Below are 21,244 nucleotides of genomic sequence, written 5' to 3' on the forward strand. Positions count from 1 at the left end.
GTTCTTTGCTGGAGTCTGTAGCTGTTCCCAGCCTAATCCAGCAGTGCCACAGATGCTTGGACACATCCCCATCTCAATTCCTTGGTGAGCAGCTCAGTCAGGAATCACAAAATGGGATCATGGAGGTTGGAAAAGCCCTCTGGGGTCATTGGGTCCCTCCTGTGACTGATCAGCTCAGCCCAGCCATGCCCAGGAATTCCTTGGACACCTCCAGGGATGGGGAATCCAAACCTCCTTGGGCAGTTCCAAGGCCTGACCATCATAAAACAGGATCCTCAAGGTTGGAGAAGCTCTCCAGGTTGTTCAGGTCCAACCTGTGACCAGTCTCCACTGGGGCACTGAGTGCCACATGTTCATTCCTTTGGCATCTCCAGGGGTGGGGATTCCAAACCTCCCTGGGTGGTTCCAGTGCCTGAACACCCTTTCAGTGAGGAAATCCTGCCTAGAAATTCTTCTTAGAAATCTCACCTCAAAATCCTGCTTAGCTGAATGTCAGACCTGCCCCCATATTGGAACAGAACTCGGGGATCCAGTGTCACATCTGTGTCCCTATGAGGCCCATCTGTGCCTTGTTCCTTTGTCCCCATAAGGCCCATGCTTGCCTTGTTCCCTTATCCCCATCCATGCCCTGTTCTCTTATCCCCATCCATGCCTTGTTCCCTTGTCCCACGAGGCCCATGCCCATCCATGCCTTGTTCCCTTTGTCCCATCCATGCCCCATTCCCTTATCCCATCCCTGCCCTGTTCCCTTATCCCATCTGTGCCCTGTTCCCTTATCCCATCCATTCCCTTATCCCATCCATGCCCCGTTTCCTCATCCCATCCCTGCCCTTATCCCATCTGTGCCCTGTTCCCTTATCGCATCCCTACCCCATTCCCTGATCCCATTCCTGCCCTGTTCCCTGATCCCATCCATGCTCTGTTCCCTTATTCAGTCCATTCCCTGATTCCATCTGTGCCGTGTTCCTTATCCCATCCATTCCCTGATCCCATCCCTGCCCCATTCCCTTATCCTATCCCTGCCCCATTCCCTTATCCATCCATGCCCTGTTCCCCTATTCAGTCCATTCCCTGATCCCATCTGTGCCCTGTTCCTTATCCCATCCCTGCCCTGATCCCATCCCTGCTGCATTCCCTTATCCTATCCCTGCCCCATTCCCTGATCCCATCCGTGCCCTGTTCCCTTATCCCATCCGTGCCCTGTTCCCTGATCCCACCCCTGCCCCATTCCCTGATCCCATCCATGCCCTGATCCGATCCATGCCCCGTTCCCTGATCCCATCCGTGCCCCATTCCCTGATCCCATCCATGCCCCATTCCCTGATCCCATCCCTGCCCCGTTCCCTGATCCCATCCGTGCCCCATTCCCTGATCCCATCCATGCCCCATTCCCTGATCCCATCCCTGCCCCGTTCCCTGATCCCATCCCTGCCCCATTCCCTGATCCCATCCCTGCCCCGTTCCCTGATCCCATCCCTGCCCCATTCCCTGATCCCATCCCTGCCCCGTTCCCTGATCCCATCCATGCCCCATTCCATGCTCCATTCCCTGATCCCATCCGTGCCCCATTCCCTGATCCCATCCATGCCCCATTCCCTGATCCCATCCCTGCCCCGTTCCCTGATCCCATCCCTGCCCCATTCCCTGATCCCATCCCTGCCCCGTTCCCTGATCCCATCCCTGCCCCGTTCCCTGATCCCATCCCTGCCCCATTCCCTGATCCCATCCATGCCCCGTTCCCTGATCCCATCCCTGCCCCATTCCCTGATCCCATCCCTGCCCCGTTCCGTGCCCCATTCCCTGATGCCACACGCGCCCTGTCCCTCGCAGGGGGGCTGACGAACGGCAGTGGCCGTTACATCTCGGCGGCGCCGGGGGCGGAGGCCAAGTACCGCAGCGCGAGCAGCGCCTCCAGCCTGTTCAGCCCCAGCAGCACGCTGTTCCCGTCCTCGCGCCTGCGCTACGGCATGTCCGACGTCATGCCCTCGGGCCGCAGCCGCCTCCTCGAGGACTTCCGCAACAACCGCTACCCCAACCTGCAGCTGCGCGAGATCGCCGGCCACATCATGGAGTTCTCCCAGGACCAGCACGGATCCAGGTGGGCTGGGCAGCCTGGGCATGGCTGCTCCTAGGGGAGTATCCATTGGGTTTTGTGGCTGTGTTTCGTGATTGTGTTTCGTGGTTGTTTTTCGTGGTTATGTCTCATGGTTGTGTTTTGTGGCTGTGTTTCATGGTTATGTCTCATGGTTGTGTTTTGTTGGTTGTGTTTTGTGGCTGTGTTTCATGGTTATGTCTCATGGTTGTGTTTTGTGGCTGTGTTTCATGGTTATGTTTCACAGTTGTGTTTTGTTGGTTGTGTTTTGTGGTTGTGTTTTGTGGCTGTGTTTCATGGTTATGTCTCATGGTTGTGTTTTGTTGGTTGTGTTTTGTGGTTGTGTTTCGTTGGTTCCATTTCGCAGTTGTGTTTTGTGCTTGTTGTTTGGTTGGTTCCGTTTTGCCAGTTGAGTTTGGCAGTTGTGTTTTGTTGGTTCCATTTTGCGATTGTGTTTTGTGGCTGTTGCTTTGCTGGTTCCATTTCATGGTTGTTGTTTTGCGGTTGTGTTTTCTTGGTTGCGTTTCACAGTTTAGTTTCGCAGTTGTGTTTTGTTGGTTGTGTTTTGTGCTTGTTATTTTGTTGGTTCCGTTTTGCCGGTTATGGTTTGTGGTTGTGTTTTGTTGGTTGTGTTTTGTGGTTATTCCTTTGTTGGTTCCATTTTGCGGTTGTTATTTTGTTGGTCCCATTTTGCCAGTTGTGTTTTGTTGGTTCCATTTTGCTGGTTGAGTTTTGCGGTTGTTGCTTTGTTGGTTCCATTTCGCAGTAGTTGTTTTGCAGTTGTGTTTTGTTGGTTGCATTTCACAGTTGAGTTTCACAGTTGTGTTTTGTGTCACTTCCCCAAGCTGAGGCACATCAGGGAATAAGCAGGAACAGCCAAGCCAGTGTCAGGCTCAGAATCCCCAGGGATTGTCCAGTCCAGGGACATGGGCATCTCCAGGGATGGCGACTCCAAACCTCCCTGGGTGGTTCCAATGCCTGAACACCCTTCCAGTAGGGAATCCTGCCTAGAAATCCCACCTTGAAATTCTTCTTAGAAATCCCACCTCAGAATCCTGTCCAATTCCTGGCCCTGCCCAGACACCCCAGATCCCACCCTGTGCATGCCTGGGGTTGTTGTCCAGGGTTGGGGGCAAGTGCTGGTCGCAGGAATTCCTCCTCAAATTTAGCCTGGAGAAAAGGAGACTCAGGGGTGATCTCATCACCCTCTGCAGCTCCTGAAAGGTGCCTGGCTCAGGTGGGGTTGGGCTTTTTTCTCCAGGCACTGACACAACCAGAGCACACAGCCTGGAGCTGCCCCAAGGGAAATACAGGTTGGATATTAGGAAAAAGTTTTTTACAGAAAGAGTGATAAAGTTCTGGAATGTTCTGCCTGGGGAGGTGGTGGAGTCACCATCCCTGGGGGTGTTTAACAAAGCCTGGATGTGGCACTGGGTGCCAGGGTTTGGTTGAGGTGTTGGGGCTGGGTTGGACTCGATGGTCTTGAAGGTCTCTTCCAACCCAGTGATTCTCTGAAAAGGAGCTTCCCTGCTGTGTGGTTTGCTCACTCACCCTGCTGGCACAGCTAAATCCATTTCAAAGGCCATCTGGACACGAGGCCATTCTCCATTACTCCATTGAGATCTGCTTTGCTTGGAATGAAGATTCCAGCATGTGGCCATGGACCTCATGGCTGTGACCACCCCAAGCTTTCAGATGGCTGGATGAAATAGCTGTGTTTGCAAGAGCTTTGCAAGTTGTGGATGACTAAAATGTCTTAAATTTGAATATTTAACTTGTGATAGGAAGCTTAGGTTAATGAAAGTGCTTAATCTTCACGGTGTAATGGGATTTTTCATGGTCCTTTCTGGAACACACGGGTGAGGCTTTGGGAAGGGGTTGAATGAGCAGATGTGCCCATGGCATCACTCCAAGACCTCCTTTTCAGATTTATTCAGCTGAAACTGGAGCGTGCCACCCCAGCAGAGCGTCAGCTGGTGTTCAACGAGATCCTGCAGGCAGCCTATCAGCTCATGGTGGATGTGTTTGGGAATTACGTCATTCAGAAGTTCTTCGAGGTGAGTGTGCCCTCCCCTGCAGCTCCTCCTGCTGTGCTGAGGTGTTGGATGAGCCTGGCAAACCCTGCCTTGAGGCTGAACCCCTTCAGCACTGGCACCATCTCCTCCCCACAAGCTGTTGGATCTTCACTGCTGGGGTGACTGAGGGGTGGGACTCAGATTAATCTGAAAAGTGACACTTGGAGAAGCACAATGTGTCACAATAAAGAGCAACGTTCAGGAGATGTAAATTTCCAGTGGAAGGTGGATGGGGGTTGGAATGGGCTGAGCCTTAAGGTCCCTTCCAGCCCAAACCTCCCTGGCATTCTGTGAGTGCAGATCCAGCACAGCTTGTCCAGGGTGCTGCACTGAGCTGTCACTGCTCCTGGGCTTGGGAACAAGGGAGAAACTTCTGCAGTAACAGCAGCTGCTGGAAAGGTGTTGTGTCCCTCCACCCCTCTCTCTGGACACTGGTCTGCTCCTTCTCCAGGTGTTCTGGTGCTTCTGCCCAGTAATTGAGAATGAGAATCACAGAACCTCCTGAGCTGGAAGGGACCCACAAGGCTCAAATCCAGCCCCACCCACACACCCCAGCATTCCCACCCTGGGCACGCCTGAGCCCTTGTCCAGCACTTCTGGAACTCAGCAGCCCTGGGGCTGTGACCTGTCCAGGGTTGGTTGGTGACCCTGGTGGCCCCAGCCCCTTTGGGGTGTGCAGGCAGACACAGAACCCATCTGGCTGTGCCAGTTCACCCCTTTCCCATGGTGACCTGCCCAGGGTTGGTTGGTGACCCTGGTGGCCCCAGCCCCTTTGGGGTGTGCAGGCAGACACAGAACCCATCTGGCTGTGCCAGTTCACCCCTTTCCCATGGGGCTGATCTTTGATCTTCTCAGTGGGCAGCTCCTGCCCCTCCAGGGTGGGAGGGCAGTGCCAGTGCCTGCACAGGGGTCTGTCCTGGCAGTGACTGTTTCTCCTGTCCCAGTTTGGCAGCCTGGAGCAGAAGCTGGCGCTGGCAGAGCGCATCCGTGGGCACGTGCTGTCCCTGGCCCTGCAGATGTACGGCTGCAGGGTCATCCAGAAGGCCCTGGAGTTCATCCCCCCAGACCAGCAGGTAATTGTAAGTTTCAATTTTAACTTTCTTCTTGATGTTTGATGTTCCTGAACTGTCCCTCTTGTGCCTGCTGTTCCCTTGGTTTGGTCCCTGGCATGTTTGTGTGTGACGAGTCCGTGCCACTGTCCTTGGTTGTCATTGTCACCTCCTTGTTCCCCTTCCCTGGCCATGGGGCTGCTTCTCTGTTAATTCCCTGGAAGCAGATCATGTGTGTAGGGAAAACTGAAAATGAGAGTGAATTAAAAGAGATTTTTAAATCCCTTGAAGGAGGAGTTTTGCCTTTAATATTCACTGAGTTACTGCTATGTGGGTCAGCATCCTGTGCTCCTGCAGGGAGATGGATGAGGAGCTCCTTGTCCTGGCTTTGGAGAGATGTGGCTGATAGCCCCACTCAGAGCTCATTAATAAAGCACTTCCTCAAGGGCTTTAGGAACAATGAATTGAGATGAAAAATATGCTGGGCAGAAAGGGTTGGGAATGGTTGTAACAGGAATCTCAATGTAGGTTATGAAATTAGAAATATGAAAATGGCTTTAGGAATGGTCCCTCTCTTTAGGCTGAGCCTGAGCCAAGTGTGTCAGCAGGGCTGTGCCCAGGCTCCAGCTCTGCTGCTCCAAGGATTCACTGTCTCCTCCAGAGGGGCATTTTTCAGTACTCAGTGCTCCCCAAATTCCCGGGTTTGATTCAGTTACAAAACTAAATTCACCCAGATCTTGTCAAAGCATTAAAATGCTCCAAAATGTCATTTCTGTTTGTGAGTGAGGCTTCCACCCTGCATGGGCGGTACATCAGTCTTGTCTAAACTTCATTAATTCCTTAACTATCACCTGTGTAAAATCCCAGCAAGTTCTGAGCCCAGAGCTGACCCTGTTTAGTGACAGGTGACCCTGATAACCCAAAGAGTTTGTGAACTTCGTGCATTTTAGATTTGCTTCTCCTTGAGGGGAGCAGAGAGGAAAATGGGGGATACAGAGGAAAGCAGTGGCTCAGTCAGGATTTCTTTAATTTGGATTCTTGGAAGAGGATGCTCATCAGAAAGGAGGGCTTCATCTTCCTAGAGTCCCAGGGTGGTTTGGGTTGGAATGGAGCTCCAAGCTCCCGTTCCAGGGCCCTCCCTGCAGGCCAGGCTGCCAACAGGGTGTCAGAGCAGGATTTTTCCTGCTGGTTTGTGTCCAGCCAAGCCTCACCTCCTGGCCATGGGAGCACCCCTCACTCCTGTGCCATTCCTGCCCATGCCAGCAGTGCCAGCTGTGCCCTCTGAGCTGGGGATGCTGGTGGTGCTTTCTGTTTGTGCTGTGCCCTCTGAGCTGGGGATGCTGGTGGTGCTTTCTGTTTGTGCTGTGCCCTCTGAGCTGGGGATGCTGGTGGTGCTTTCTGTTTGTGCTGTGCCCTCTGTAGAACGAGATGGTTCGGGAGCTGGACGGGCACGTGCTCAAGTGCGTCAAGGACCAGAACGGGAACCACGTGGTGCAGAAGTGCATCGAGTGTGTGCAGCCCCAGTCCCTGCAGTTCATCATTGATGCCTTCAAGGGACAGGTGAGGCCCTGGCCAGCTCCTGCTGCCAGCTTGGAACAGCCTCAGAGTGGCTGGGACTTCATCTCCTGCGAATTCTCAGTTTTAGCAGCTGGTGCTTGCAGGGTTGGTTCAGCCACGTGAGGGTCCAGAAACTCCTTGGTCACATCTGTGTTATCATTTCTGGGCAGAGCTGTCAGAGTAAAACCTCCTTGCACGAGTCTGTTCTCCTGGAATATTGAGTATGTTTGAGTGATGAGGGAATACAAGGCTCTCTCTAATCCATCTTCCAGTGAAGGTGGTGAGTAGAGTTTTGTGCTGCTGAGGTACCTTAGCCATGTCTAAACTTCATTAATTCCTTAATTATCACCTCACTTGTGTAAAATCCCAGCAAGTTGTGAGCCCAGAGCTGATCCCCTTTTAGTGACAGGTGACCCTTGATAACCCAAATAATTGGTGAATTTTGGCATTTCAGATTTGTTTCTCTTTGAAGGGAGCAGAGAGGAAAATGGAGGATGCACAGGAAGGCAAAGTTTTATTATGATCCATCCCTGTCTGTGCAGGTGGCTTAGAGGAATGCTGAATGCTGTTTCCCAGGGGCCACAGAGCAGGGAAAATGCAGGAGTTTCATCTAGAAATGGACAGTTGTCCTTGACTCTCTTAGTTCTTTGCTTTTTTATTGGTGTCCTCTCCTGAATTGATCATTGGGTGTCAGTTGTGGCTGGCTTTACTCTGCCTGCCTCAAGCCCCAGTACAAAAGTGCTGCTTTTGGGGTGTTCCCAACCTCAAATTAATTGGCTTTGCAGGGGCACTTTGAAGTTTTGAGGACTTTACCCAGGGATGTGAGGACAGCCAGGTGCTGTTATAGCAGGAACCAGGAGCTGGGAGTCTGGGGAAAGTCAGGATTTGGTTGGTTGGTCAGAACAAGCAGGATTCTGCCTGGAAACTTGCTCCTGATTAGAGTTTAGGTTTGGATTTTCCACTGGGGAGTTTACCAGGCAGAAACATCTCTGGGAGCTCAGCTGATGGCGCTGACATTTCCTTGACCAGTTGCCGCAGTTTTATCTGAACCTTCACACAGCAGATTAAACTTAGCACCTCCAGATGATTTTCCTGCAGTTAATTGCACTCCAAGCCCTGTTTCCCTGCAGGGTTTACTCACCAGTTATTAAAAATGTGTGACTGTTGATTTAAACTTCAGTGCTTGGATTTGCTGCTGTTGTTAAATCAAAGCAACCAAACGGGACTTTGTGCTTCAGACAGAAAACGGAGCAGCAATAACAGAATGTGTCATGTTCTCACCCACAGATCTGCTAATCCATTAGAAATGAGAAAGATTCTTTGTTGTCACTTCTCCTAAGCACTGTTAAGGCTTTTAAACAAATCCAAACAAGTTGAGGAAAATCCTTTGCTGGGCATTTTTAACTTTTCTGGCTCATAGCATTTCTTAAATAGCTTAAAATTTGTGCTGGCAAACAATGTGCTGGAATAATTTGGAAAGAATAACCAAGCTTCCAGCAATGCCTGGTTGTTCCAGGGGTGGTTTTTTTATGAATGAAGAGGTTTTACTGTTTGGTTTTTTATAGTGGGGAAGCTGAGGCTTCCCCAGGTGGGGATGGGATGTGCCTGTGATCCCAGTGGGTGTTTCCCAGCTGGTGCTGGCATTCCCTGCAGGAATGCTGGCAGGTTTCTGGGATTCCCAAGGATTAATGGCACGTGTCTGGCTGTCCTTTGTCCCCAGGTGTTTGCTCTGTCCACGCACCCCTACGGCTGCCGGGTGATCCAGCGGATCCTGGAGCACTGCCTGCCCGAGCAGACCCTGCCCATCCTGGAGGAGCTCCACCAGCACACGGAGCAGCTGGTGCAGGTCAGTGGGTGCCCAGGTCACTGCTGAGTGCTGGGACAGCTCCTGCAGGGAGATTCCCACCTGGCAAAGGGATGGCAGTGAGCACAGCAGGCAGGAATTTCATCAGAACCGCCTGCTTTGGCCATGGGCACAGGTCCAGGGTGCCAGGGGTGTTGGCACCTCCCTGCATGAGGAGGCCCCATGTCCTGGTGTGTCACAGACATCTTTTCATGAAAAATCTTTTCCTTAAGATTTTACCTCCTGAGAAGCTGAGAGGCCTCAGGAACAAAATGTAAACAATGATTATCTGCTGCTGTGGGATGCAACAGGTGCATCTGGGATTGGTCTCATGTGGTTGTTTATAATTAATGGCCAGTCACAGTCAGCTGGCTTGGACTCTCTGTCTGAGTCACAAACCTTTGTTATCATTCTTTGCTATTCTATTCTTAGCCAGCCTTCTGATGAAATCCTTTCTTCTATTCTTTGAGTATAGTTTTAATGTAATATATATCATAAAATAAAAAATCAGCCTTCTGAAGCATGGAGTCAGATCCTCATCTCTTCCCTCATCCTCAGACCCCTGTGAACACCGTCACACTGGGGCTTCTCTCCAGTGCAGGGAAGAGCCAGGAGCTGTTCCAGGAGCCCCAGTGCAGGAGAGATGCCAGGAGCTGATCACTGCAAGGAAAAGGAGTGAATCAGCTCCTGGCATCCCTCCTGGCTTTAAGAATTCAGAGTCACTGAGATTCTTAAAAAGAGTTGGTTCTGTGCTCAGCCCCTCCTGGCTGCCTTCTCTCCTCCCTGCAGTCCCTGGGAGAGCCTGATGTGCCAGGTTTTTACACGGATTCTGCTCTTGGAGTCTGTGGAGAAAGCAGCAAACCCAGTTCTAATCCAGTTCCCAAATTGTCACTCAGATCCTAAGGCACAAACTGGTGAAATACAAGCTAAAAAATGGCAAATCCAGTTCTGGTTCAGAACCCAAACTCCCATTCAGATCCCAAGGCACAAACTGGTGAAATACTAGCTAAAAAATGGCAAACCCAGTTCTGATCCAGTTCCCAAATTGCCACTCAGATCCCAAGGCACAAACTGGTGAAATATGAGCTGGTCCAGTGCCAAGTCCTGTGTGCTCAGCATTGGGAAGAGGGAAGAGGCTGGGCATGGGCATCAGGCCATGCCTGTGGTACCCTGAACTAGAAAATAAATATCCTGTGGTCTGAAAATCCCCAAATTCAGAACAGTGTCCCATAGCTAGACCCATGGCACACCCCTCCAGGACATGGGATTTGGTAGGTTTGCACCTGGAGAGAGGGGGAAAAACCTGGGAATAAGCAGAATATGGATATTCCCTGTGCAAGGTCATCATTTTGAGTTCTATAAATAAGGAAATTTCTACAAAAATGCATCATTTTACCACCTGGTACCACCCTAGAATGCACATTCTTGCAGAAATAGAAAGTATTGATCTGATTTGTACAGTAAACATTATAATTAATCTTTAGTTGAACTTTTAACTCTGAATACACTTTGGGAATCAGTTTGCTGGGAATGCTTCTAGTCCCTTACCCACCTTTTGTGGCCATTTGTGCTGTCTCCCCCCAGGATCAGTATGGGAATTACGTTATCCAGCACGTCCTGGAGCACGGCCGGCCCGAGGACAAGAGCAAGATCGTAGCAGAAATCAGAGGCAACGTGCTTGTGTTGAGTCAACATAAATTTGCCAGGTAGTGATTCCTTCCTTAAATTCTCCCTCTGGGAGCATGGGCACATGGAGGAGCTGCAGAAGGCTTAGGGGTGGGTGTAGGGGAGGTGAAAGGGACTTTTGCTTCATAAAAAATGTTATTTATAATAGTTATAAAGTGAGGTGTGTCATGGAGGAAGATGGAGATGTGGAAGGGTAGCTCTAATCCAAGCTCCTGAATTTAACCAGGAATTCTTGTGTGATTTAGGTCATCTGATTTATTTTCATGGGGTTTAAGTTGTCACTACCCCTTGGATTTTAAGAACATTCACTGCCCCGGGATGCTCTGTCCAGCTATGGGGAGATTTGGGAAATCAGTGCAGCACAATCCCACTTTTCCCAGAGGAATTTCCACCCACAGAGTCATTCCCAGCTCTTTGCTGTGTCCCTTTGGAGTCACACCCAGGGACCCCTCCAAGGGGAGCTGCAGCATTCCCAGATGCAGCAGAGCCACACGTGAGTGAGGCAGGATCCAGGTATTTGTGATGTCAGGACAAAGCACTGCTTCCCACGTGTGTGAATCCCTGCTGGATGAGCTTCCAGCCCTCAGAACATGAGTGCTGAGCTCTTCAAAGGCTCAAAACTCCCCTTCCTCTGATGAGAGTACCCATGGACACGAGGGAATTGGAACATTAATGAGAATTAGGAGAGCGTGGTCTTCACGTTGTTATTTCAGGTTCTTCCTCCCTACTTTGCCTGGTTCTTTTTTCCCAAACTTCTTTCCAGCTCCATTAATTAGGGGAGGGTCCCCTGAGCTGAGCAAACCCGCTGGGTGATGCTGTGAGTCAGGCAGGGGTGTGGGATGAGCCCAGCACAGCTCGTGGTCCCCTTTCATGTACCCTACTTCTGGCTCTCCAGAGAGCTCAGGCTGCTCATTAATATATTCAGGAATTCTGGAAATCCTCTGCTTGGCTGAGAGTTTTCATTCCTGAACCAGCATTTCTGTGTTGTTCTAACCTTGGATGTCCATTCCCACCACGTTCCAATGGGGAGAAAATCAAAACAACAACTGGGCTTCTCTAGTGAGAGTGGACATTGACCTCACAGAGCATCACTGGACACTGGTCTGAACTGGTCCAGTTCCCAAATTCCCACTCAGATCCCAAGGCACAAATTGGGGCTAAATAGGAGCTGGTCCAGATCCCAAATTCCCAAATCTTGTTTGACATTGCTGAGCTCTGCCAGCACAAATCCCCTGCCCTTGTAGCAGCACATGAGATCTTCTTAGGGCTGGGTGAAAAGGTTCGAGGAGACATCCTGTGCTCAGGTCCCTGCTCCATTCCCAGTTCCCTATTCTATTCCCAGTTCCCTGCTTCCGTTCCCAGTTCCCTGCCCCATTCCCTGTTCCCATTCCCAGTTCCCGCTCCCAGTTCCCTTTCCCCATTCTCATTCCCAGTTCCGATTGCCAGTTCCCTGCTCCATTCCCAGTTCCCATTCCCAGTTCCTTGCTCCCATTCCCATTCCCAGTTCCTTGCTCCCATTCCCATTCTCATCCCCATTCCCAGTTCCCATTCCCGTCGCTTCCCCGTTCCCCATCCCCATTCTCAGTTCCCGCTCCCATTCCCAATTCCCAGTTCCCGCTCCCATTCCCCATCCCCATCCCTGTTCCCATTCCCCATCCCTTCCCCATTCCCGATCCCCATTCCCTATTCCCATTCTCATCCCCATTCCCCATTCCCGTTCCCCATCCCCATTCCCCATCCCCATTCCCGTTCCTCATTCCCCATCCCATCCCCATTCCCATCCCCATTCCCCATTCCCATTCCCCATTTCCATTCCCATCCCTGCTCCATTCCCTGTTCCAGTTCCCATTTCCAGTTCCCTGCTCCGTTCCCAGATCCCTGCTCCATTCCCAGTTCTCTGCTCCATTCCCAGTTCCCCTTCCTAGTTCCCACTCCCAGTTCCCATTCCCATTCCTATTCCCTGTTCCCATTCCCAGTTCCCATTTCCCAGTTCACATTCGCATTCCCAGTTCCCATTCCCAGTTTCCGTTCCCACTCCCATTTCCCAGTTCCCATTCCTATTCCCTGTTCCCATTCCTGTTCCCATTCCCAGTTCCCATTTCCCAGTTCCCATTCCCATTCCTCAGTTCTCATTCCCAGTTCCTATTCCCTGTTCCCATTCCCAATTCCCACTCCCATTCACCATTCCCATCCCCATTCCCCATCCCCTTTCCTCATTCCCATCCCCATTCCCCATCCCCCGTTCCCCATTCCTCATTCCCCATTCCCCATTCCCATCCCTGTTCCCCTTCCCCATTTCCCATCCCCATCCCCATCCCCATTCCCATTCCCCATTCCCATCCCTATTCCCCATTCCCATCCCCATCCCCATTCCCCATCCCCATTCCCCATCCCCATTCCCATCCCCATTCCCATCCTCATTCCCATCCCTATTCCCATCCCCATTCCCCATCCCCATTCCCCATCCCCATTCCCCATCCCCATTCCCCATCCCCATCCCCATTCCCCATCCCCATTCCCCATCCCCATTCCCCATCCCCATTCCCCATTCCCATCCCCATTCCCCATCCCCATTCCCCATCCCCATCCCCATCCCCATTCCCCATTCCCATCCCCATTCCCCATCCCCATCCCCATCCCCATTCCCATCCCTATTCCCATCCCCATTCCTCATCCCCATTCCCATCCCCATTCCCATCCCCATTCCCAGTCCCATTCCCCATCCCCATTCCCATTCCCCATCCCCATTCCCATCCCCATTCCCATCCCTATTCCCATCCCCATTCCCCATCCCCATCCCCATTCCCAGTCCCATTCCCATCCCCATTCCCCATCCCCATCCCCATTCCCATCCCCATTCCCATCCCTATTCCCATCCCCATTCCCCATCCCCATCCCCATTCCCAGTCCCATTCCCATCCCCATTCCCCATCCCCATCCCCATCCCCATTCCCATCCCTATTCCCATCCCCATTCCTCATCCCCATTCCCATCCCCATTCCCATCCCCATTCCCAGTCCCATTCCCCATCCCCATTCCCCATCCCCATCCCCATCCCCATTCCCGTCCCATTCCCCATCCCCATTCCCCATCCCCATCCCCATCCCCATTCCCATTCCCATTCCCGCTGACGCGGCCGTGTCCCCGCAGCAATGTGGTGGAGAAGTGTGTGACGCACGCGTCGCGCACGGAGCGCGCCATGCTCATCGACGAGGTGTGCACCATGAACGACGGCCCCCACAGTGCCTTATACACCATGATGAAGGATCAGTATGCCAACTACGTGGTGCAGAAGATGATCGACGTGGCAGAGCCGGCCCAGAGGAAGATTGTCATGCACAAGGTGGGCACTGGGGCTGGGAGGGACAGCCTGGCACTGCTGGGCATGGAGGGATGTGATGGCAGAGGGGTTGGGGTGTTTCAGTGGCTGGGAGGTGGAAATTATGGAAGGTTTGGGTCGGAAGAGACCTCAAGACTCATCCTGCTCCACCTCAGGGACACTTCTACTGTCTCAGGTGCTCCAGCCTGGCCTTGGGCACTGCCAGGGCTCCAGGGGCAGCCACAGCTGCTCTGGGCACCCTGGCACAGCCCAAACCTCTCTAACCAGGCCTTGCCAGCCTACAAACCCCCTGTGGCAAATGGCACTGGGGGCACCTGGAACCAGCCAGGCAATCATTCTTTCCTTTCCTTTCTCCATTTGCTGCAATGGGTTTTGGTGCTGGTTTCCATCCTTGGTTCAGGAATGTGAATGCCAGAGTGGTTTGGGTGGGAAGGGATCTTCAATGGCAGCTGATTGCAGCCCAGGGACACCTGCCACTGTGCCAGGTGCTGCCAGCCCAATGTCCAGCCTGGCCTTGGGCACTGCCAGGGCTCCAGGGGCAGCCACAGCTGCTCTGGCAATTCCAGCCCAGCCCCTGCCCACCCTGCCAGGGAACAATTCCCAATTGCCAAGATCCCATCCAGCCCTGCCATTCCTCTGGCACTGGCAGCCATTCCCTGCCTCCTGTCCCTCCATCCTTGTCCCCAGTCCCTCTGCAGCTCTCCTGGAGCCCCTTCAGGCCCTGCAAGGGCTCTGAGCTCTCCTGGAGCCTTCTCCTCTCCAGGGCAGCACCCCCAGCTCTCCCAGCCTGGCTCCAGAGGGGCTCCAGACCTGGAGCAGCTCCAGGAGCCCCTGGACTCTGTCTGGCAGCTCCAGGTGCTGCTGGTGTTGGGGGCCCAGGGAACAATTCCATCCCAGTCCCATCTGTCCCTGCCCTGTGTCAGAGTGCAGCCATTCCCCGTGTGCTGTCACTCCATTCCTGTGTCACAAATCCCTCTCCAGCTTTCTGGAGGAGTGCAGAGCTGCCCTGGGCTGGAGCTGAGCTGGCAGCAGTGCCCGTGTCCCAGTGACCCAGTTCTGCACCGAGCAGGCGCCGCGCTCCTGCCAGCCAGGCTGGGCCTGTGCTCCCGGGCTGGGGACATCGGAGTGACACCGGGAGCCACCCGGGCCTGGGGCTGTGTCCCTGCCTGTGTCCCCTGTCTCTGTCCCCCTGTGTTCCCTGCCTGTGTCCCCTGTCTCTGTCCCCCTGTGTCCCCCGGCTGTGTCTCCTGCCTGTGTCCCCCATCTTTGTCCCTCTGTGTCCCTGGGGCTGTGTCCCTCTGTCTGTGTCCCAGTGTGTCCCCCTGCCTGTGTGCCCCACCTGTGTCCCTGCAAGCTGTCCCTCTCTGTCCCTGTGCTCCTCTGCCCCGCTGCTTGTGTCCCTCTCTGTCCCTGTGGGCTGTGTCCCTTGGGCTCTGTCCCCTTGGCTCTGTCCCTCTTGCTCCATCCCTGTGGGCTGTGTCCATCTGTGTCCCTCAGGCTGTGTCCCATTGTGTCCCTATGGCCGTGTCCCTGCTGGATCTGTCCCTCTGCTGTGGCTGTGTCCCTGTCACTGTGTCCCTGCTGGATCTGTCGCTGTGCCTGTGGCTGCCAGCCCCACCTGTCCCTCCATGTCCCTCCAAGGCCACTGGCCTTGCCTGGTGCCACCGTGCTGGTGCCGCCTCAGAGCCCACAGCCATTCATCAAATGCTCTGTTTCTCACTTTAAAATGATTTTGATGTGACACTTCCCAGTGTCCTGGGATCCCTGAGGCTGGAAAAGTCCCCCAAGGCCACCAAGCCCAGCCTGTGCCTTGTCCCCAGCAGAGCCCTGAGTGCCACCTCCAGGAATTCTTTGGACACCTCCAGGGATGGGCACTCCAAACCTCCCTGGGCAGTTCCAGTGCCTGACCACCCTTTCCATGGAGGAGAATCCTCCTGATATCCCAGACTCCCGTGGTTTAGCACTGCCCTGCAGTGTGTGGATGCACAGCCAGCCCAGGAGCTCAGCTTTATCCAAATGAAGCCATTTGGAATGAATTCTGCCTCGCTGCCATCCCCTGTGCCCGCTGCTCCAGGGGCAGGGAGCCCTGGAACAGGGAATATCTTCATTTTCCTGCTTTTAAAGGTCACATTTGCAGGGCTGCAGAATGGCAGTGCACGGAGAATAACAGGCTTTAGATGGGGGTGGGGCTGAGGGGATTTTAATTTCCTTCAGTGACATTTGTTGGGGTTACTTGATGAAAAAGCCCAGGTACAGCCAGAGAAATGAAATCCCGACTGACCCAGGCATGGAAAAGCTGAGATTTATTTATTTTGAATAATGTCAGGTATTCAAATGCTGATGAAGCTTTTTTTAAATTATATTTAAGCATCCTTGACTAAACCAGACTGATTTTTCTGTAAGCAATGGGAATTTGTGTGAGGGAGCTGCTTTGACCTCCACATGCACAGAATCAACACAAACAGCTGGAATAATCCTCAGGGATGGTAATTCTTAGGTTTAGGAGCCACTCAGAGTCATTCTTTTAACCCCAAATCTGTTTTAGTGCACAAGAAATGCTAAAGATAATTAAATAAAGATATCTGGCAAGGGATACACCCAATTTATCTGTGGCAGCAGAAGGGCCCTGGAATTGTAAATCCATAACAGAGAGTCGTGTATTAAAAAAAATACAAATTATTGTTCCTAACATTTCTTACTTTCTTTTTCCCATGGAGCAAATCCTTTGGATAAAATGCAAATTAGAGTATCAGTGGGGCTGTCAAAAATAGCTCAGGGTTGACAGCTAAGTGGGCCTGAGTGAATGTGATTTCAGCTGTGATCCCAGGCTGCAGGAAAGCCTGGAAAAATGGAGCCAGGGGCTGTGGGAATGGCTCCTGGTTGTGGAAAACAGCAGCTTGGGATGGGGCTAAAAATGGGATTTTTTTTAAAGTTTTTATTTTAAAAATGAAATTGAAAAGTGATTTTAACAGTTGTGTCCGTAAAGGGAGAAAGTGAAAGGAATGAAGCTGGACAGAGAAGGAATTGTAGGAATTGGAGCTTCTCTGCTCCTGCTGGGCACAGGAGTCATTCCTGCTGGGAATGGGGGGCCAGGTTGGATTTGTGCTTTGGGAATGGGGTCCCTGCAGAGGAACAGGAATGTCAGGGACTGTGAGGTGCTGAGCCAGGGGCAGTTGGAGGTGAGGTCCCTGGTTAGGGGCAGTGGTGGGATGTGGCCACCCTTGGAGCAGGGAATGCTGCACATCCACTTGGAGAGGAGAAAATGGTGAAAGCATGGAATCCTGGAATGCTTTGGGTTGGAAAACCCTTAAATCCCACCCAGTGCCACCCCTGCCGTGGCAGAGACACCTCCCACTGTCCCAGGAGCTCCAGCCTGGCCTTGGGCACTGCCAGGGCTCCAGGGGCAGCCACAGCTGCTCTGGCAATTCCAGCCCAGCCCCTGCCCACCCTGCCAGGGAACAATTCCCAGTATCCCATCCATATCCTATCTATACTCCCTCTCAGTTTGGATCAATTTCCCTTCTCCTGTCACTCTCCTGAAGACCCTGCAGAGCAGCTGGAATTCCAGAGGTCACAGCCATTCTTTCCCAATATCCCACCTGACCCTTCCCAGGCAGTGGGAATCCATTTAATCCAAAGCCCCAGTGTCTGCCTTGTGCAGAATCCCACTGGCAATTGGGGAACGTGGCCTGGATTCCAGAATTGTGTGATGCTGATGCCTTGTGGAGGCTGCCCTAGAACAGAGACCAGACTGAGCTAAAGAATAAAGCAGGGATTTATGGAAAGCATCTCCTCAATGGATCCACCTTGAGCGGCACAAGAGCCCAGCCAGGGCTGCACACAAGATGAACCAAAATGGTCCCAAAATGCACGACCGGGCACAGGGTCTGTCCCTGGGATCAGTTCTGCTCCATTTGCACCTTGCAGTTCATTGTCCAATTCCAGCTTTAGCCCTTGCAGTCCCATCCTGCTTGTTTTTCTCTCTCCAGCCCACGGTGTTTGTGCTCTTGGGCTGAGATTTGGATCATTTGTCCTTGGTGCGCAGCTGGAGCAGGAATTGTTTTGTCTCCCTGCTCATCATCCCATAATGTGAAGCCCAGACCCACACACCAAAGCAGAATCTGAAAAATACAAAATCTAAACCTGAGGCATCAGTGCCAGCCAAGACCTCTGGGGTCTGGGGGAGTTGGTTTGACCCAGGGGATGGGTGTGACCCCACTCAGGTTCCTAAATCCTGAGAGGGGCAGGACATGGGGAAGAGCTGGGGCTGTGCTGTTCATGGAACGCTGAATTGGAGTTTGGAGCTTCACTGTGGGACCAGGACACAGGGAAGGGTTGGAGGACATCTGTTCATGGGATGTTAAATTGGAATTTGGAGCAGGACACAGGGAAGGGTTGGAGCTGTGCTGGTCATGGAATTGGAGCCTCAGTCCAAGGCCAGGACACAGGGAAGAGATGGGGCTGTGTTGTTCATGGAACATTGAAATGGAATTTGGAGCTTCCATTTTGGAGCAGGACATGGGGAAGAGCTGGAGCTCTGCTTTTCATGGAATGTTATGTTGGAGTTTGGAACTTCAGTGTGGGACCAGGAGACAGGGAAGGCTTGGAGGAGAGCTCTTCATGGAACATTGAATTGGAATTTGGAGCTTCCATGTGGGAGCAGGACAGAGGGAAGAGTTGGAACTGTGCTTTTATGGAATTGGAGCTGCAATCCAGAGACAGGACACGGGGAAGGGCTGGGGCTCTGCTTTTCATGGAATATTTAGTTGGAATTTGGAGCTTCAGTGTGGGACCAGGGCACAGGGAAGACTTGAAGCTGTGCTGTTCACAGAATGTTGAATTGGAATTTGGAGCTTCACTGTGGGAGCAGGACACTGGGAAGGGCTGGAGCTGTGCTGGAGGGCTGGGATGGGCAGCAGGGGAAGGGACATTTTTAATGGCATTATTTCTGTATTAAATCCCTTTTTTTTTTTGCTGTTTTTCCCAGATCCGGCCCCACATCGCCACGCTGCGCAAGTACACCTACGGCAAGCACATCCTGGCCAAGCTGGAGAAATACTACATGAAAAATGGGGTGGATTTGGGGCCCATCTGTGGCCCCCCCAACGGCATCATCTGAGCAGGGGCTGCTCCAGAGGCACTCCAGGATCCCAGGAATCCACCAGGAATCCAGCCCAGAACCCACCCACACCACCCGCCACGGTTGCTAAAAAAACACAAACAAACAAAACCCACAAAAAAAAAAAAAAAAAAAAAAAAAAAAAAAAAAAAAAGCAAAGAAAAGCAGAAAAAAAAACACAAAAAAAAAAAGAGAAGCCTTTGTAAATTTCTTTAATTTTATTATGCATAACATGTACTAATTATTTTTTTTAATTAACTAATTGCCCTGCTGTTTTACTGGTGTATAGAATTCTTGTACATAGGTCTCAGATGTACATGGAAGGCCACATTTTTGTTCACTGTTGTATCTATATTCCAAATGTGGAGACTTTCAGGGTGGTTGGTTCGAAGACAACAAACGAAACAGGAAAAACCCCTGTTTTTAATTCATCCTTTTTTGCAAATACCTTTTTTTGGGGTTTGTTTTCCTCCTTTTAGCCCAAAAATCAGCAAGAAGTTGGAATTTTAATTCAGTGACACCACTGGTAGAAATACTAAAAAGAGAAAAATTCAACTTGCTAAAGTTTGGTTTTAAACAAAGACACCAAAATTCCAGTTTTGGGACTTTTTAATGGCTTTATTTCTATTTTATTTGTGACTGACATGCTGAAGGAGGGAGCTTAGCTGGCATTTTGAGAAAACACCCAGAGATGATCTAAAAGTGGAGGATTTTTGGGGTTTTTTATGCCCACTCCTCTGTTCACCTGGAGAGACGCAATTTGATTATTTAGCATGAGGAAAAACAAAAAAATCCAACTCGGCTTTGGTCTTGCTTCTATAAATATATAGTGTATACTTGGTGTAGACTTTACATATATAAAAATTTGTAGTATTTTCTTGTTTTGATGTCTGATCTGTATCTATAATGTACCCTAGTAGTGGAACATACTTCTGACTGTACAATTGTACATTTGTAAACCTCTGTAATGTAAATGTGGAGAAGTTTGAATCGACATAAAACCCGTTTTTTGGTAAGAAAACAGGAAAAAAAAAAGAATTTAGCAAAACCTGTGCATTTCAGTGTATATTCACACCTTTTATGGTCGTAGCATATAGTGTTGTATATTGTAAATTGTAATTTCAACCAGAAGTAAATTTTTTCTTTTGAAGGAAATGTTCTCTTTATACAGCCTAGTTAATGTTTAAAAACAAAAAAGGAAGAAAAATAAACTGCTTGGTTTTATTTGTCACCTAGTTGGACGGTAGAGATCCTTTCTAAATGTTCTACAGACCTGATTCAGTTCCAAATAGTGTTTTTTTGAATCTTACAAAGTAATGTTTTGCTTCTTTTGTGACAGTAAGAAACAAAAAGTGCAAAAGTACAGCCCCCTCCTAGTTTTCCTTACAATCAGAGCCCCTTTTCACCTTGTAAAGTGTGAATCACCTCCCCCTTTTTTGTACAGAAGATGAACTGTATTTTGCATTTTGTCTACTTGTAAGTGAATGTAACATACTGTCAATTTTCCTCGTTTGAATATAGAATTGTAACACTACACGGTGTACATTTACAGAGCCTTGTGTATATTTCCAATGAACTTTTTTGCAAGCACACTTGTAACCATATGTGTATAATTAACAAACCTGTGTATGCTTCTGCCTGGGCGACTATTTTTTGTAACTCTTGTGTAGATTGTCTCTAAACAACGTGTGATCTTTATTTTGAAAAATACAGAACTTTGGAATCTGGCTCGGGGTTTCATGGAATTGTTTCTTGGAAGTTTGGAGCCTCAATCCAGGGGACAAGGGAAGAGCTGGAGCTCTGCCTGTCATGGAGTGTTAAATTGGAATTTGGAGCAGGAGCAGGACACAGGGAAGAGCTGGGGCTGTGCTGTTGATGGAATTCGAGCTGCAATCCAGGGCCAGGACACAGGGAAGAGCTGGGGCTATGCTGTTCGTGCAATGTTGAACTGGAATTTGGAGTTTCGTGTGGGAGCAGGACACAAGGAAGATCTGGGGCTCTGCTGTTCATGGAATGTTGGAGTTTAGAGCTTCATTCCAAAGGCAGGAGCAGGACACAGGGAAGAGCTGGGACTGGGCTGTTCATGGAATTGGAGCCTCCGTCCAGGGACAAGACACAGGGAAGAGCTGGAGCTCTGTTTTTTATGGAATTTTTATTCAGTTTTGTTGGAGTTTGGAGCTTCAGTCTAGGGGCAGGAGCTGGAGCTGTGCTTTTCATGGAGTGTTATTTTGGAGTTGTGAGGTTTGCTGTAGGACCAGGACACAGGGAAGGCTTGGAGGAGAGCTGTTCATGGAATGTTGAATTGGAATTTAGAGCTTCTGTGTGGGAGCAGGATACAGGGAAGGGTTGGAGCTGTGCTGTTCATGAAACTGGAGCCTCCATCCAGGGCCACAGGGAAGAGTTGGGGCTGTGTTTTTCATGGAATGTTGGAGTTTGGAGCTTCACTCCAAGGCTAGGAGCAGCACACAGTGAAGGCTTGGAGC

At 51.0% G+C, this 21,244-nt stretch overlaps 1 protein-coding gene across 2 annotated transcripts in view; it reads left to right on the forward strand.

Annotated features, from left to right (window-relative positions):
* Nucleotides 1–20,489, forward strand: part of PUM1 (pumilio RNA binding family member 1) — a 101,827-nt gene extending 81,338 nt beyond the window's left edge. Inside the window, exons 15-22 of one of the 2 annotated variants that reach the window (XM_059488651.1) lie at nucleotides 1,831–2,098; nucleotides 4,020–4,149; nucleotides 5,112–5,246; nucleotides 6,639–6,776; nucleotides 8,494–8,619; nucleotides 10,201–10,322; nucleotides 13,453–13,645; nucleotides 18,630–20,489. In XM_059488651.1, the coding sequence (XP_059344634.1) occupies nucleotides 1,831–2,098; nucleotides 4,020–4,149; nucleotides 5,112–5,246; nucleotides 6,639–6,776; nucleotides 8,494–8,619; nucleotides 10,201–10,322; nucleotides 13,453–13,645; nucleotides 18,630–18,761 (1,244 nt within the window). In that variant the 3' untranslated portion in view covers nucleotides 18,762–20,489. The remainder of the gene's footprint in view (nucleotides 1–1,830; nucleotides 2,099–4,019; nucleotides 4,150–5,111; nucleotides 5,247–6,638; nucleotides 6,777–8,493; nucleotides 8,620–10,200; nucleotides 10,323–13,452; nucleotides 13,646–18,629) is intronic. The other variant, XM_059488652.1, reaches the window with a different exon arrangement.
* The last annotated feature ends 755 nt before the right edge of the window (nucleotides 20,490–21,244 follow it).

This window comes from Ammospiza nelsoni, chromosome 25 (genome assembly GCF_027579445.1).
Source record: "Ammospiza nelsoni isolate bAmmNel1 chromosome 25, bAmmNel1.pri, whole genome shotgun sequence".
Taxonomy (NCBI): Eukaryota; Metazoa; Chordata; class Aves; order Passeriformes; family Passerellidae; genus Ammospiza; species Ammospiza nelsoni.